Source organism: Pimephales promelas, chromosome 7, assembly GCF_988280905.1.
Source record: "Pimephales promelas chromosome 7, fPimPro1.hap1.1, whole genome shotgun sequence".
Classification (NCBI taxonomy): domain Eukaryota; kingdom Metazoa; phylum Chordata; class Actinopteri; order Cypriniformes; family Leuciscidae; genus Pimephales; species Pimephales promelas.
This window is the reverse complement of record NC_142775.1, coordinates 14,911,751-14,929,345: the sequence shown is the minus strand read 5'-3', so window position 1 is coordinate 14,929,345 and position 17,595 is coordinate 14,911,751. Positions and strand designations below refer to the sequence as shown.

General features: G+C 35.5%; 1 protein-coding gene across 4 annotated transcripts in view; it reads right to left on the bottom strand.

Moving 5' to 3' along the window:
• adcy5 (adenylate cyclase 5) overlaps positions 1-17,595 on the bottom strand; it is a 115,889-nt gene that overhangs the window by 46,423 nt on the left and 51,871 nt on the right. For all 4 annotated transcript variants that reach the window (XM_089133120.1, XM_089133122.1, XM_089133121.1 and 1 more), the window contains exons 2-3: positions 3,932-4,081; positions 2,021-2,142 (exon numbers count right to left, since the gene is read on the bottom strand). In XM_089133120.1, the coding sequence (XP_088989246.1) occupies positions 2,021-2,142; positions 3,932-4,081 (272 nt within the window). The remainder of the gene's footprint in view (positions 1-2,020; positions 2,143-3,931; positions 4,082-17,595) is intronic.

Here is a 17,595-nt window from a genome sequence, read left to right as displayed (position 1 = left end):
AATAATTACAGTGAGGAAAATAAGTATTTGAACACACTGCTATTTCAACGCATTCTCATCCTTTAGCATCATATAGAACGCTATATGACAAAACGGCGCTATACTACGCACATGGCACCCGTTATCGTTGATATAACACGTGCTGTGATGGTTAGGTTTAGGTGTGGGGTAGGGTAGTCTCATATTACGCTAAAGGATTTATGACGCCTTGGATTCGTGTGAATATTAACGATAAAGGGTGCCATGTGCGTAGCGCCGTTTTGTCATATAGCGTTCTATGTGAAGCTAAAGAATGAGAATGAGCTGCCTATTTTGCAAGTTCTCCCACTTAGAAATCATGCAGGGGACTGAAATTGTCATCGTCGGTGCATGTCCACTGTGAGAGACATAATCTAAAAAAACAAAAATCCAGAAATCACAATGTATGATTTTTTAACTATTTATTTTTATGATACAGCTGCAAATAAGTATTTGAACACCTGAGAAAAACAATGTTAATGTTTGGTACAGTAGCCTTTGTTTGCAATTACAGAGGTCAAACCTGTAGTTTCCTGTAGTTTTTCACCAGGTTTGCAGAAGGGATTTTGGCCCACTCCTCCACACAGATCTTCTCTAGATCAGTCAGGTGTCTGGGCTGTCACTGAAAAACACAGAGTTTGAGCTTCCTCCAAAGATTCTCAATTGGGTTTAGGTCTGGAGACTGGCTAGGCCACGCCAGAACCTTGATATACTTCTTACAGAGCCATTCCTTGGTTATCCTGGCTGTGTGCTTCGGGTCATTGTCATGTTGGAAGACCCAGCCTAGACCCATCTTCAATGCTCTAACTGAGGGAAGGAGGATGTTCCTCAAAATCTCCCAATACATGGACGCCCTGTCCCATGTGCAGAAAAACACCCCCAAAGCATGATGCTACCACGCCCATGCTTCACAGTAGGGATGGTGTTCTTGGGATGGTACTCATCATTCTTCTTCCTCCAAACATGACTTTCCCCCATGTCTCCTCTGGATCATCCAAATGGTCATTGGCAAACTTAAGACGGGCCTTGACATGTGCTGGTTTAAGCAGGGGAACCTTCCGTGCCATGCATGATTTCAAACCATGACGTCTTGGTGTATTACCAACAGTAACCTTGGAAACGGTGGTCTCAGCTCTTTTCAGGTCATTGACCAGGTCCTCCCGTGTAGTTCTGGGCTGATTTCTCACCTTTCTTAGGATCATTGAGACCCCACGGGGTGAGATCTTGCATGGAGCCCCAGTCCGAGATTGACAGTGATGTTTAGCTTCTTCCATTTTCTAGTGATTGCTCCAACAGTGGACCTTTTTTCACCAGGCTGCTTGGCAATTTCCCCGAAACCCATTTCCAGCCTTGTTGAGGTGTATAATTTTGTCTCTAGTGTCTTTGGACAGCTCTTTGGTCTTGGCCATGTTAGTAGTTGGATTCTTACTGATTGTATGGGGTGGACAGGTGTCTTTATGCAGCTATCAACCTCAAACAGGTGCATCAATTTAAGATAATAAATGGAGTGGAGGTGGACATTTTAAAGGGCAGACTAACAGGTCTTTGGGGGTCAAAATTCTAGCTGATAGACAGGTGTTCAAATACTTATTTGCAGGTGTATCATACAAATAAATAGTTAAAAAAAATCATACATTGTGATTTCTGGATTTTTTTTTAGATTATGCCTCTCACAGTGGACAGTGGGAGAACTTGCAAAATAGCAGGGTGTTCAAATACTTATTTTTCTCACCGGAATTCATTTAATAATAAGGAAACGGTATCATGTTAGTTTAGCAACATGTAAACAGGTGCCGTTTTTGTGTTCGCTTATGAGGTTCCATTTTCAGTTACCAAGAAGTTAACTGTCTATGAGAGAAGCTCACTAGGTTTTAGAACAGAAATAAGCACTCAACCTTAAGTGTTAACATAAATGGCTTAAAATATTATTGCAGGCTTTAAAAGGTGCTTTAAGGTGCAAGCACTGACTGCCATCTTTCAGGCTATTTGAGGAGTCACTCACCTCACATTGTCATGCTTTTGAATATAGATCTTGTGGAACATCATATCCTCTTGTTTGGCATTTATGTCGGCTTTCATCTCCATGGCGACATGTCGAGGAAGCACAGAGAGGAGAAGGCGTTCCTGCAAATGATGACAGAAATGGTAAGGGGGAAAAGAGGAGAAAAACACAAAACAAAGAGAGAAATAGACAACATATCATAGTATCAAGGCATGGTATCATCTCAATATATCAGCCATACTGTCAAAAATAGAGCAAACCAAAGGACACCGCAGAAAATTACATGAATTCTACTTTAGTCCTTTACCACTAGTCCTGTGGTAGCATGGTACAGTGATGGTATCAGATGCTAACAGCATGGTATTTCGATATTATATTCAGTATTATATATATAGATATATAGATAATGATCATTGTTCTTTCCATTTATTTATATATTATTTAATTGTATATTTATTTATATAGAATTTATATAGAAACTAAACCAGCTTTCTGTTTTTACTTATTGTATAAATTCAAATAAAAAAAATCAAAAATAAATGAACGAGTGAAATTTCTTGTTCCATATATTAAAAATTTTACACTAACCATGGAGGATAATAGTAATTTAATACTGGTAAGTTTTATAAAGGCCACGCTGTTATATTTGAAAGACTTGATAAGAAAAAAATAACATATCACTTGTTTGTCAAAATAATGATGTGTGGCCCTTGTGGGCTTGTGTGTCTGAGGAAACAGCCATTATTTTTTCCTTTGGGTGCCACTCTGAATCTCCAGACTGTAGGATGTGGGTCTAATCTCATATTAATCAGCACTGCATGTCTCCATGCACAGGTTTCTTCATAGCCTCAGTTTCATACTGAAAATCATTGGACATGTGAATGGACTCCTGCTGAAATGCTCTCCGTTCATTTAGCTCTAATTCAAGCAATCTGCAGCTGTTTCCCCACACATGTTTGAGTATGTCCTCTGGACATACTTTTTTCCACATTCGTTCAGCTTAGAGGAGACATTTGCATTGAACGAGTATCATGCTGCTAATACAATTTAATATAGTTTTCATATGGTTCTCCTAGGTATTTAAAATGAATGCTATATATTAATCATGGTAATTTTGTTAACCAAATATGTTATTTAGGCACTAAAGCCACACTTAAAATTGTATAATTATCTTACCGTTATAAGACAAAATACCAAAACAAGTGGCTTTTATTTTAAAGAACATATTGCAACAATATGTTACAATAAGATTTCATTTGTTTACATTAATTAATGTATTAACTAACATGAACTAACCATAACATTGTTGTATCTGTTTTAACGTTACTTAAATAATTTTAAAGGAAAACTCCACTTTTTTTGGAAATAGGCTCATTTTACCACTCCCGCAGAGTTAAACAGTTGGGTTTTACCGTTTTCGAATCCATTCAGCCGATTTTCTGATATTTAGAAGAGTATCAGTAACCAGACAGTTTCTGGTCGCATTGACTTCCAGTCCAGAAACTGTCTGGTTACTGATACTCTTCTAAATATATATATATACATAAAAAAAACTAAACTGTTTAACCCCGGGGGAGTGGTAAAATGAGCCTATTTCCAAAAAAAGTGGAGTATCCCTTTAACTAATGAAACCTTATTGTTAAATGATACCATTATATCTATCCATCTACATCATGTTCAAAGGTTTGGCTCAGCAAGTCTTTTTTTTTTTATGTATTTGAAAGAAGTCTCTCATGCATTTATTCCATCACTGACCCCATACTTTTAAACAGTGGTGTACCTGTGCCTTGGAAATTTGATGATCATCAAGCTGAGTAACAAATCTTTCAGACTCACAGAATAACACTAGAAATTAAAAGATGCTCTGTAGCCACAGGAGTCCTCTTGATTTCTGTTGGTCTCTTACTGTACCTGTTGCTGGTTTTCTCTCTGAGAGTGCAGACGAGCTTGAATACATTCTCTGGTCTCCTGGAAGGCTTGTCTCTGTGAGCCTTCTGCTGGGTAGTGTGTGCACACGCCAACTATATTAGTGCAGGAGAAGATCAGGACATTGGACACGAGCTGTGAAAGAAAGCAAAATACAACATCAAACAATTTGAAACATGACAAGTGAGCTCTTTATCCTTCAGAAAACCAATCATCATTTACTGAGAGGGCTAACTAAATGGTTGCATTTTGCATTTCACACTGCCCAACTAATAAGAGCAAAATATGGGACACTGTTTCTACACAGCAATGGGAGATCCAGTGAGAAGCATTCAAATTCCACCCATAGTTCTCTGCTATAAACCATAGATATCAGATCAAGCAGCGCTGATGTGGAAACCAGGAGACATTGTGCCATGAATAAAAAAGTAATAGAAGTATCTGGTCGCCAAAACTACGAACACATCTTCCTTTTTTAAGAATGACTTCAGTGCCCTTCTTTGTTCTTTTCTCAAATAAAAGCTTAACTCCAAGTCCTCCAGAGTCGCGGCCAAAGCCGAATCGAAAGACCGCTGTTCACCAGTAGCAACAGCCATTCTTTATTTTCAAGTAACCGTCGCAACTCTGTTGTCATTATGTTAAGCCCGCCCACCGACTCTATACACGTTGTGATTGGCCAGACTAGAGTTTGGTTTTTCCAGCTCGAAAGCCAATGGAGAGTTGCTGTTAGAAAGCAGGGCCACTATCTTTGACTTGACTTGAAAAAAACCCTGACCTAAAAACACATGAAATTACAACTATAACCAGGAGCACTCATTGGCTTACCCACTCCAGGGTTCCCACAACTCAGCTAACTTCAAATTCAAGGACCTTTCAAGGACTTTCCAGGTACAATACCCTCAAATTCAAGGACTAATGTAGGGTCAACATAGTGTAGATCAAATACATTATAAAATATTCCAAATATCTTGAAACTAGCATTTTCCAGGCATCATGTTTCACTGGTTTCAGCCTATTTTTGCAATGTTCCAAGATGTGTCTGTGAAACGTTATGGGAACCATCGTAGCGGTTTCGTGTCCGTGTGAATGTCATGGCAAAATATATAACAAAGTACCTCACGTGGGAAACACTTAACGTAACATGTAAATGTGTGTAACTCACGTAAATCAAGTAAGCTAGTGTGCATTGGTCACAAAGCGTTGGCGAAATAACACATTAGTGGACATAGTAAAGCTCTGGCACAAAATAAATTCAAGCCCTTTCAAGGACCTGCCTCTATTTTCAAAAACTTTCAAGGGCCTTGAATTTTGTTTTTCAGATTCACAAACTTTCAATGATTTCAAGGATCCATGGGTACCCTGCCACTCCCTTATAAATTTAGTATAACGTTTTGGTTTTGAATTTATATTTGAATATTTATAGACATGAAATCACTACAAAATATCGAATCATCAATAAATCAATTTTTGTTTGGCACATTTTTCGTCCTTAAATAGGAAAAGTCACAAAGACTCATGAAAACAAAAACTTGAAATTGCGACTGAATTACACAGACTGCAAGTAAAGAGCGCTCCTTTTATAATCACTGAAGCTGTCGGTCAGTATGATACTACAGAAGAACAATACATTTAATAAGAGTAGAATATTCAAATTTTCCCCAATAAAAATAAGCTCTTTGCACATTACTGTTGTTAATATAAGTTTATATTAGTAATAGTGATTTAACAATAGGGGACTATCACGCTTCCGGGTTTCATGGGCGGGATTTGTCAACTTTGTGCATGTCCACTTCCGACACAGTTCAACAATGGCTGAGACGAAGGCTATATGTCACTGCTCTGTTCCACTTTGTAAATCTAACCAACAACGCCAACCCTACGTAAGTTTTCATGGATTCCCGACTGAATTGAGTATAAGGAAGAACTGGATTAAAACTTTAAAATAAAACAAGGTAACACGTTTGTTTGCAGCCGGCACTTTAGTGAATCAGACTAATTTACCAGGGATGCCGTATAAATAAACTTAGTGTAGTCCTTCATCAGTTCGCCAGCGAGATCGGTCAATCAACGGAAGTGGCAGTGCACAAAGATCACTGAATCCGGAAGTCCTACGTATCAGCGTGATAATCCCCTATAGTAACAATAAAATAATAGTAATTTAATTACCCCCAAACAAGATTGGGCCCCAATTACTTTGTATATTATTTTATTTTAGACACTTTAAAATATCTTCTTTTGCGTTTCACAGAAGAAAGTAAGTCGCACAGGTTTGAAATGACATGAGGGTCAGTAAATGACAATTTTCATTTTCAAAAAATGCAACTTACATTTTGTTTGACAAATTCTGTTTTTAAAGTTAATTCAACTATTTAACATGCAAACATTTGTACAACTGATGACCCTAAAACTCAAAATTGTCCTGTAGCTGGTTGCCTTAAACTTTTATGTAGGGCTGTCAAATGATTAATCACAATTAATCGCATCCAAAATAAAAGTTTGTTTACATAATACATGTGTGTGTAGAGTGTATAAATATTTTGTATATATAAATACACACATGCATGTATATATTTAAGAAATATTTGCATGTATACTTTATATTTATTTATACATAAATATTTTATATATTAATAACACATTTTTCTTAAATATATACATGTGTGTATTTATACAAAATAATTATACACACTACACACACATATATTATGTAAACACAAACTTTTATTTTGGATGCGATTAATCATGATTAATCGTTTCACAGCCCTACTTTTAAGTTCTCAAACATTTTTTTTTGCAGTGTATTATCTATTTAAGAAACCACTTTGAAACAACCACTTGTTATAAAAAACAATGATATTTATTTATTTTTTTCAGTATGCTTAACTCAGGGGACTCTAATAAATTTTCAGTAAACTAAGTTGACAATCATCTGGAGTAGTTTATCTATGATTTACTGAATGGAGTCTATTGTGTAAGTCTTGGCATTCTGGGAGTTTCAAACTAATACATTTCTGCCAAACTATTTTTTATGATGTGTGCGCTGATGTTTTGTATAACCCATTTTTATTAAAATAGATGATATTTAATTTGTTACTAATAATTTGATTACTCCAATGCTGAATTTGTGGTTACAGCCTTGCTATTAAGAAGTTAACTGGAAATTGTTAACCAGAAGAGTTTCAAACTCACATAAAGAACACACACACCTTACTTGACTTTTACAATGTGATGTCCAGGATGAGTTTGCGGATAAGAGAAGGCAAATCCAGGATGTCTGCAAACTTAAAATAGAGCGTACGATAAAGACTAGCCAACAACCTGAAGCTGTTCAGTGTCAACGCGTTTCAATTTATCAGGTTTAAAAAGGCCCTCCTCCCTCTCTTCCACAAGCGGGGTCAGGAACAGGGCGTCTTGACTCCTCCTAAACACTGGTATCAGGGGCAGCGAGACGCATTCCCATTATCTTTGCTTGAGCTGGACTGAACTTCAGAGGACATACTGTATCTCTGCCATGACCTCAGGGTCCAAAGCATAGCCGCACCAGATGCTTCACCTTATATGGACTGCGTTAACATAACTTTGCTTTAATTTGTCTCTAAATTATCAGATGTGATGATCTAAATAGTTACTCTACTCTTTGGGTATTTTTGCTTTAATGGTTAGTATAAAAGTTGTAATTATTCAGTGATTAGGATGGGTCACTCATTGTTGAAAAAAAAAATTCTTGTAAACTAATGACACAAAAAACATGAAGCTTCAATAAATCCAATAAAAGATCAAGTTTGTTGTGCATGACAAGGTGAACATGATGACATTATCAGGGAAAGCTTTAATATCCTTCTGCTTTAAGTGTTTATCAAAACGCTACTGACATATAATGAAACAAACAGACACAAAAGTAGGTTTGCTGACTAATTTCATAATTAGAAAGCGGAGAAAGTGGAGAAGGGCGACCAATAACAATTACTGACAGATGGATAAAGTGAACGATTAGACAGATGAACGGATGGATAGACTCTAAAAAATGCTGCGTTATTTCAACCTAAATATGGGTCCAATTTGGACAAACCCAAATGTTGGGTTAAAAATGTTAAAGTTAAAAACTGTACAGTTGAAAGTGAAAGTTGAAGTTGGGTTCACATTTTAAATGGCATTTTTAACCCAACATTTGGGTTTGTCCATATTTTACCCAATTTTGGGTTAAAACAACCCAGCATCGTTTAGAATGTAAAGTGAACACTTTACACAGAAAATCTGCTGATACCCGATATTGTGTATCCTAGAAAAGAGCAGCATTAAGAGTGGAATAAGATTTCAGAATTCAGGTTTGAAACTACAAGTTAATAATGACATTATCTTCATGAACTACACTGTTAGACCTTACCAGGTTTTTTACAGTAAAATTTACTGTAAAAATGCACTAAAACTCAAGTTAACTAAAAAATACAACTTATTAGTTTTAGTGCATTTTTACAACACTGTTGCCAGTAATTTACTGTAAAAATGCACTAAAACTCAAGTTAACTAAAAAAAATACAACTTATTAGTTTTAGTGCATTTTTACAGTAAATTATTGGCAACAGTGTTGCCAGTATTTTACTGTAAAAAAAACCTGGTAAGGTCTAACAGTGTATCTATTTATGGCTACCACCACTCAGTAAAGAAATGCAGGAATCACAACAGAACTCAAAGTGTGAGAAAGGACTGGTTTTGTGTCACACATCCAAATGAACACATCTAGACCCCCACTTATTACATGCATGTTGATCAAGGCTGAGGGAGTCTATGGCGAAAGGCTGTGTCTGGCCCTGAGAGTCATTTCATTCCAGCTCAATTAACTTCTGCAGATTGAATATGTGATATCAGACTACACCAATGCCATTGAAATACATACACACTGCAATGAAAATATTCCTGAGCAATAATCCTCTCTATTAATACACTCCCTTTTCATGTTCCGTAATGTCCTTATTAGGAAGTTAGGAAGGCGGAATCCCTCTGTCACCGAGTAGGAGGAGATGCATAATAGTGCTTCTCAGCCGTAGGAATGCGGGGCTATCAGAGTGGGAATAAATATAGTAGGAGCTTTGTTGTTTTTAACGGATTAATGTATGCATCACGCTTCTCAAATTAGCCTTTTGTGTTTCATCTTCATGTGCTTCATATGTATATTATTTATAATGGTACTAATGCGAACTGCCACCTTGACAGATAGCCAATATTCTACGTTTGTTTGACATATTCATAATGAGCAGAGCAGCGGGAGGATGGGTCACTCATGGATCCTCTGGGAAGCCAATCACTCACTCACTGTCAAGGTCAGCCAGTACAGCAAACCTGCAGGTGCCAGTTGCAAACCCTATGAATTGGAACAGCTGGCTGTTGTCTTAGCCAGGAATCTGAAATGTTGGTCAGAGCAGTGACTCTCGAAACACTAAGGTGATGATATGATACATGTTTTGAAACACATGAATGAACACTGTGTTCCAGCTATGCGTTATTTCAGCAGGGTGAGCAAAGGTAATGGTAAAGTATAAGCTTCAAGCTCAACTTTGAGGTCCAACACACCTACAGTACTGGAGAGCTCTGGCAGATCTGAGCAGCATTTATCGGTGTTCAAGCAGTTCAGGCCTTTAAGCACAAAAGCATCAAAAGGCATTTAATTTTATTTAACATGCATTTATCCACCGACATAATAGACGTAAAACACCATTTACAATCAAAACAGGCAATTTAACATTGGAAATACATGGTTTTAAAGCTTTTTAACAGTTATAGTGCCACATATGGTCCGACCTCCATGAAACTGTGCATGCTTCTTCGGCATGTTATGAGACATATGCTCATCAATTTTTGTGAAATTCTGAGTTTTCCTTTAGGATTTGTATGATTTTGGGTGCATTTTGTCCCACCCCTTTTGTAAACGACCCTGTTATAGCCAATCAAAAGCAAAATTTCGACCATATTAGGACACATATGCTCATCGATTTTTGTGAAGTTGTGACTTTGTGGGGGGGATTTACTGGCTTTTGACTGAATTTTGCCACAGACCACTAAATGACCCTGTTACAGACCCTGTTACAGTATCTAGAGAGTCCAGAGAATAGGCCTAGACTGGTTTGGTCCCATACTATCGGGCTCATACTATGATAGGTTCTCCTCAATTTGAGGCCCTACCATTTGACAAAGTTTCAGAGCTCCAGCCCTTACGGTTTGGGCTGCACGATGCGTTTTAGGGGATTTTTTTTTTCTTTCTAGCAAATAGAATAGGTTTTCAGCACTTCGTGCTTGAACACCTAATAAACTATGCTATTAAAGGGCATTTTGCAGGTTAGAGGACCCAACGAGTCAATGCATAGAATAATGTAGGAACTAGATTTTCTTTAAAATATACTTATAAATACGGTACAGAAGCTTCTGGATTCGTTTTCGTGAAAAAATTTGACTTTCGCGTCTGACACAACGAGCGGGAGAGCGGTCGATTCAAACAACAGAAAAACAATTCAATGCAATGACATTTCGGACGCTGAAGAAATACTCGTACGATGGACCAAGCCATAAAGTTATGAACCTGCTGGGACAGGCCAGGATAATGTTAGACAGAACGGTCAGAGACAAATTGAGTTCTGGTGTGACGTGAGGAGAACCATTGGAGAACAGGACAGGTGCCTTTAGGTGAGAGACGTGTTTATAGATATATACGCTCGCTAACGATATACACTGTGCTCACAATATTGTACAGATTATTATGATCCTATAACAGGCCAGAAGACATTAGTATGTTTAGGGTAGATTTATACTAAATGTATACAAACTATACTTGAGTATATTTCTATTGTACAAAAAGCATACTCAGGTAAATTTTTAATACATATTTTTCACCTGGGTTATAACATAAACAGAAAATTAAAGATTCGAGTATTTAAACAACCAATTTTGTTTTTCAATTACAAGTTGCCTCTATTTAGGGCATGACTAGTTACCTATATCACACTATTTGATGCCATTGGTATAGTATACGACGATCAATATTCTTGCTTCGGCATCCCATGTTGAACTCTATCATATCGCCGGGATGATAATCATTTTTTGATCTGAAGAGAACGCTACACACGACCACGTTTTCCGAAGCCGATGCAGAAGAGAAATCCCGTCTCTTCACCTACACAAACCGCACCAGGAACGAAAGATATGCGTCCCTTTTCTTGTAATGAAAACTTGTGGACTCGATCTTGAAGTCCTAACAGGCCGGAGTTTTTCCAACCTCCACAAACACAATAATTTACCATGACGATGATAAATTAAAATACAAAAACTACCGAAAGCACACTGACTGACGACCGCTCTCACTGAATACCAACCTACTCTGCACTGAGCCGAGGCTGAGGTTCCCTAGCGTGACGTAAAATGACGCAATGTTGAAAAAAAGCCAGTAACGCTTCCTTTTACAGTCCAGTTACCCATGTAAATACTATGTACTTATTTTAGTAACTACAATTACTGGGTAATAACTAGTACACACCCTGAACCTACGCCTGTTCCATGTACTTACCTTATATTAGCCAGTACAAGTACACTGTAAGTACACTGTAAGTACTGTACTGTAAAAGGAAGCGTTACCAAAAAGCCATTTTTACGAGCAGTCCAAGAAACGCTCACTTTAGCTACTAAATTAGTGCCCTTATGTTGTTTTAAAACATTTTAAATCCTGCATTAACTTTTCATATCGTATTTTCATACAAGGTAATCTATAAATTTAGATTTTTTTTACCTGCAATATGCTCTTTAAAGAAAAAAAGTGATAATGAACAAGAAATGGCTGGTTGTCGCACATACATACTTTACAAACACCTTTAATGTGTCAAGGCCGGAAACTTAATATATGTAAGCAAATACAAGAATGAAATGCATCCAGCTACACAAACCTAATGCATTATTGCTTAATTTGAAAAGAATGTGCTGTATTCTTGTTGTGTTACTAAAGTATTTATTTTCATTTTGTCCATTCAATTCAAAACAGTTTGTAGTAAATCCGTGGAGGCAAAGAACCCTTTCCCCAAAGTATTTACTAAACTGTTGCTTGCCAAGACAATTCATTTCCGCTCTCTGTGTGCAAGTGACGTATGTTTGTGCGTGATTCCATGAAAACAGCGCAGTAATATCGAACGTATATGTCACTGACTTGCAAATGTGTTGACCAAGCATTTGCCTCTGCATTTGAATACTTGTTTACTGGCCTTTAAGAGAAGAAATATGTACTGGCCTCAAATACAGCATGTTCTCTAAAGCTCAAATATTATAGTAAACATTAACAAGTATTGATAACATTAAGAGATTGACAAGTATTTAGCATCACACAATCTACTCTGAGTTCCAGTCTGGCTTTCGTAAATCACATTCCACTGACACCTGTTTATTGTATTTAACTGACCACATTAAGAGGGAGGTAGATAAAGGTCATGTTAGACCTACAGAGGGCCTTTGACACTGTTGACCATGATATTTTGGTACGCAAATTAAAAGCCATTGGTTTTAATGACTTAGCAGTCAGATGGGTGAGTTCTTAACTGAAGGATAGGAAGCAGGTGGTGGATATTGGAGGAACAATGTCTCAACCACAATATATAGAATGTGGAGTTCCTCAAGGGAGTGTCTTGGGTCCACTTTTTTTCCTTCTATATATGAAGAGTTCAGATGCAAAAGCCTCTAAGTGCCATTTGAAATGTTGTTCTAGAATGACCATTTTTATCAAGCTTGTGTATTTAAGTTCAGTAATTTCACTTAAATGACAATTAATAGGTAATCTTCATTGCCATTTAAGTGAAATTACTGAACTTAAATATACAAGCTTGATAAAAATGATAATTTTAGAAGAAAATTTCAAATGGCACTTAGATGCTTTTGAATCTGAACTCTTCATATATATATATATATATATATATATATATATATATATTACCAGTCAAAAGTTTTAGATCGGTAATGTTTTTAAAAGAAGTCTCTTCTGCTCACCAAGGCTGCAATTATTTGATAAAAAATAAAAAAATAAAAACTGTAATATTGTGAAATATTATTACAATTTAAAACAGCGGTTTTCTATGTGAATATATAGTGAAGTGTAATTTATTCCTGTGATGAAAGCTGAATTTTCAACATCATTATTGTTGCTGATTACGCATCAGTTTTCAGTGTCACGTGATCCTTCAGAAATAATTCTAATATGCTGATTTTATGCTCAAAAAACATAAATTATTATTTTTAAATGTTGAAAACAGTAATTTACATTCGTTTTTTTCCCAAAAAAATTCTATGATGAATAGAAAGTTTAAAAGAACAGCATTTATTTAAAATATAATCTTTTCTAACATTATAAATGTCTTTACTGTAACATTTGATCAATTTAACTCATCCTTGATGAATAAAAGTATTTTCTAATTTCTTTCCCCCAAAAATAAAAAATAAATTCTTACTGACCCCAAACTTTTGAATGGTAGTGATTAATGTAACAAAAGATTTCCATTTCAGATCAATTCTGTTCTTTTGAACTTTCTATTCATCAAAGAATCCTGAAATAAAAATGTAAAAAACTGTTTTTAACATGGACAATAATCATAAATATTTCTTGAGCATCATGTTATAATAATTTCTGTATGATCATGTGACACTGAAGACTGGAGTAATGATGCTGTAAATTCAGCTTTCATCACAGGAATAAATTACACTTCACTATATATTCACATAGAAAACCGGTTTTAAATTGTAATAATATTTCACAATATTACTGTTTTTTTGGTATTTTTTATCAAATAATTGCAGCCTTGGTGAGCAGAAGAGACTTCTTTTAAAAACATAAAAAACCTTACCGATTGAAAAGTTGACCGGTAGTGTGTGTGTGTGTATATATATATATATATATATATATATATATATATATATATATATGTGACCTTAAGTCTGTACGTCCATGTGAACTTTTTTTATATGCAAATGATTCTGCATTATTGGTTTCAAATAAAGATAAGATAAAATAAAATTGAGAAGATCCCCTGGTTTTAAGGTTTTAGTTTTAAGGAGATAGTAAGTACCTGGATTGTGTGATGGACTGCCACTTTTGTGGAGTGGGCCAAGCTCAAAAGGTGCTTACCAAGGTAAATCAAAGAGTACGTTTCATGTCCATCCAGAATCTCAAAGTTCTAGACAAATAAGCAATGTTAACTCTGGCAAGTGTTCTAAATCAGCCTTATTTTGATTCCGTGTGTTGTTCTTGGTATATATATATATATATATATATATATATATATATATATATAAATATAAAATGACCTTAAGTCTGTATGTTCATGTGAACTTTTTTTATATGCAGATGATTCTGCATTATTGGTTTCGCATAAAGTTAAGAACATATTTGAAAGAACTCTCAGTGCCAAGCACAAAAGGTGCTTACAAAGGTAAATCAAAGAGTATGTTTCTTGTCCAGAATCTCAGAGTTTTTGGACAAAAAAGCAATGTTAACTCTGGCAAGTGCTGTATAATTCAGCCTTATTTTGATTCTGCATGCTGCTCTTGGTAGAATGGTGTTTTAAAGCACATGAAACATAGGCTTCAGACTGCTCAAAATAGGGTTATAAGGCTTATTTTAAACCTCCCCATGAGATCTCATCTTGATATTTCCCATTGTGAGACTATAGGGTGGTTAAAAGTAGAAGATCGAGTCTCTCAGATTCCCCTATGCATGGTATTGTGCATTGGACTGTCCCTAAATATTTGATTCATTATTTTAATAGAGTGAGAGACGTGCTACTCCACCAGGGGCAGCTCTACTGATTTTGTACCTCCTAGAGTTAAGAGTAATTTAGGTAAAGAGTGCTTTTTGTATGTAGAACAGGTTGCCAGGAAATCTCAAGATGACTAAAAGTTTAGTAGGTTTTAAGCTGGCACTGAAAAAATGGCTCAGTCAAAATGTTAGGTTTGGTTGGTAATGTTGTTTTTTTTATGTATTAAGTTTGTTAACTTGTTGTTTTGTTGAATTTTAAACAAAAGGGTCAAATAAAAAAATCCATCAATCAATCAACACACCGACAAGCCAGGAGATGGTCCCCCTCATGCATCTTTGATGAATATGGATTTAATAACAGACAACGGGCACAGTGTGTTGTTTATAATAAAACACAGTCAACAACTCATTTTCTATGCAATATAGTCGTCAATCACATGGGAGCAAAAGCAGGGATAGAGCTGTCATCCCTGTTCCACATGGCCGTTGGAGAGGCATGGCTGGCTGAGCTGGCTGTGTTCACAGAGGCGTACTACCTCAGACGGCATGAACTGTAACTAGGGAACAGGCAGCGCACAGCAAAACATTATTTTAGAGAGATTAATGATTGCTGGCGGCACCATAAAAATCCCACCGAGCAAAATGTGCCAAAAGTCAATATTTGTCCGAAAGTGAGTCCCCCATCTTCCACTCTCCCCACCTCTTTCTGATAGTTCTGCTATCTGTATTGGTTCAAAACAAAGGCTACATCTAAAGGATTCTAGCTGTTTAAGGCAAAGAATTATCTTATCAGCAGTGTCGGGAATAAACCATCAAAAAATAGTAATAACTACAAGCTTTTCAGATTATTACCATTCAAAAGTTTGGTTTCAGTAAGATATCTATTTTTATATGTAAATAAATCTATTTTTATATGTAAATAAATGGAAATCTTTTGTAACGTTATTAATGTCACTTTTAATACATTTTTAATGCGTCCTTGTAAATAAAAACAAGGACGCATTAAAAATGTATTAAAAGTGACATTAATAACGTTACAAAAGATTTCCATTTGAAATAAAAATCTGTGCTTTTGAATCAAAAGAATCCTGACAAAAAATGTATCAGTTTCCACAAAAATATTAAGCAGCAACATTGATGATATGAATCAGCATATTAGATCATGTGACACTGAAGACTGAAGTAATGACCGCTGAAAATTCATCTTTGCCATCAGAGGAATAGATTACATAAAATTATTAAAATAGAAAACAGTTGTTTTTAAATTGTAACACTATCATTTTATTATCATATAATAATAATAAAATTGTTTATTAAATAAATGCAGACTTGGTGAGCATGCAGAAAGAAACTTTACCAACCAACCCTAACATTTTGACTGATCAAATTTACATAAATAATTTGATAAATTATATATATATATAAAATGAAATATAAATATATATATATAGATACAGTGTATATATAAATATATATATATATATATATATATATATTGATGAACAATGAATCATGGCTGCTTAAATTGATCATCATTATGTAGTCTAAATATGTATCATATTTACTGTACATGTAATGTCCCTCAGTGTTTTTCAGATAAATATGGTTCTTAATATAAATTTAAAATACTGATAATTTTAAAAGGCATCAACGTACTACTTTTTGTTAAGAGTGTTGTCAACTGCTTTTATTTAATTGACTGCAACTAAACGGCTTTGAAATTAAAAAGGGTGTTTATAATTTAAAGTCGTTCCCAACAATTCTTTAAGTTAGAAAGATAAATTAAGTATGTATACAACATACTGTGACTCTACAATAGCAAGGACAGTCGCTTTTCATTAAAAAGAAGATAAAAGAATATGTCACACTTTGTCACCGTTTCTCTCTCTTCCAGGAAATGTCTTTTGAACTTGTCCTTGTGTTCCTTTTTCATGGAATAAAGCTCATGCGACCTCACACAATAGAAAGGTCACGAAAGATGAATACAGTTATCTGCCTACAGGGCTTTGTACTGATCTCATAAAAGGATTTTTCGATAAAACATAGATAAAGATGACAATACACTTGAGAGACATCCATGTCTTTTTGAGGACACTTCTCCCTGTGAATTCAGCACCGAGACCTTCAGAGTGCTCTCGCAGTAACACTGGTGGGATCCAGGTCTGATTTTCAAAGGGTTCTAAATGTCACATTCTGAGTCACACCTTTGTAGAAGACCACTAAGGCCTATTGGAAAAAAAAAAAAAAAAGAAGAAAAAAATTGAATAGAAAGCATTTTAAATTTTTCATCCACCACATCAAAACAAATAAAGCATACACATACTCCAAATATAGCCACAGCAAACAGCAGCCACATGTGGCTCTGGGCTTTAGCAGCACTTTGATGTCACTATAGTGAGGCTCTTATTTCCATCCACGTCATTCAGATGTAAGCAAAGGACAATGAAGTATATCCCCCAATCAATGTCAAACCAAGTAGATGTTAATCAAAGTCAGAATCATCAGAATTATAGTTATAATCACTTTATAAATAGACAAATAGCAATAGTGCTTTTGACAGGCTGCAGTGAAAAAGTTTGAGTTTTTTTTATGTTTTTGAAAGTTGTTTATACTTACCCAGGCTTTATTTGTTCGAAAATATGGCTTAATAAATTGGTGTGGAAACGGTGATACTTTTTTTTCATGATTCTTTGATGAACAGTACATTTAAAAGAGCAGAATTGTGAAATACAACTTAATGCATCTTAGCTGAATAATTATTTGTATTATTATTATTTTTAAATCTTACTGACCACAAACTTTAGAATGGAGTGTACATCAAGTTGAAATCAAAACGTGTTGTTTAATAAGCATAGATTATTCAAGGAAGCAATTT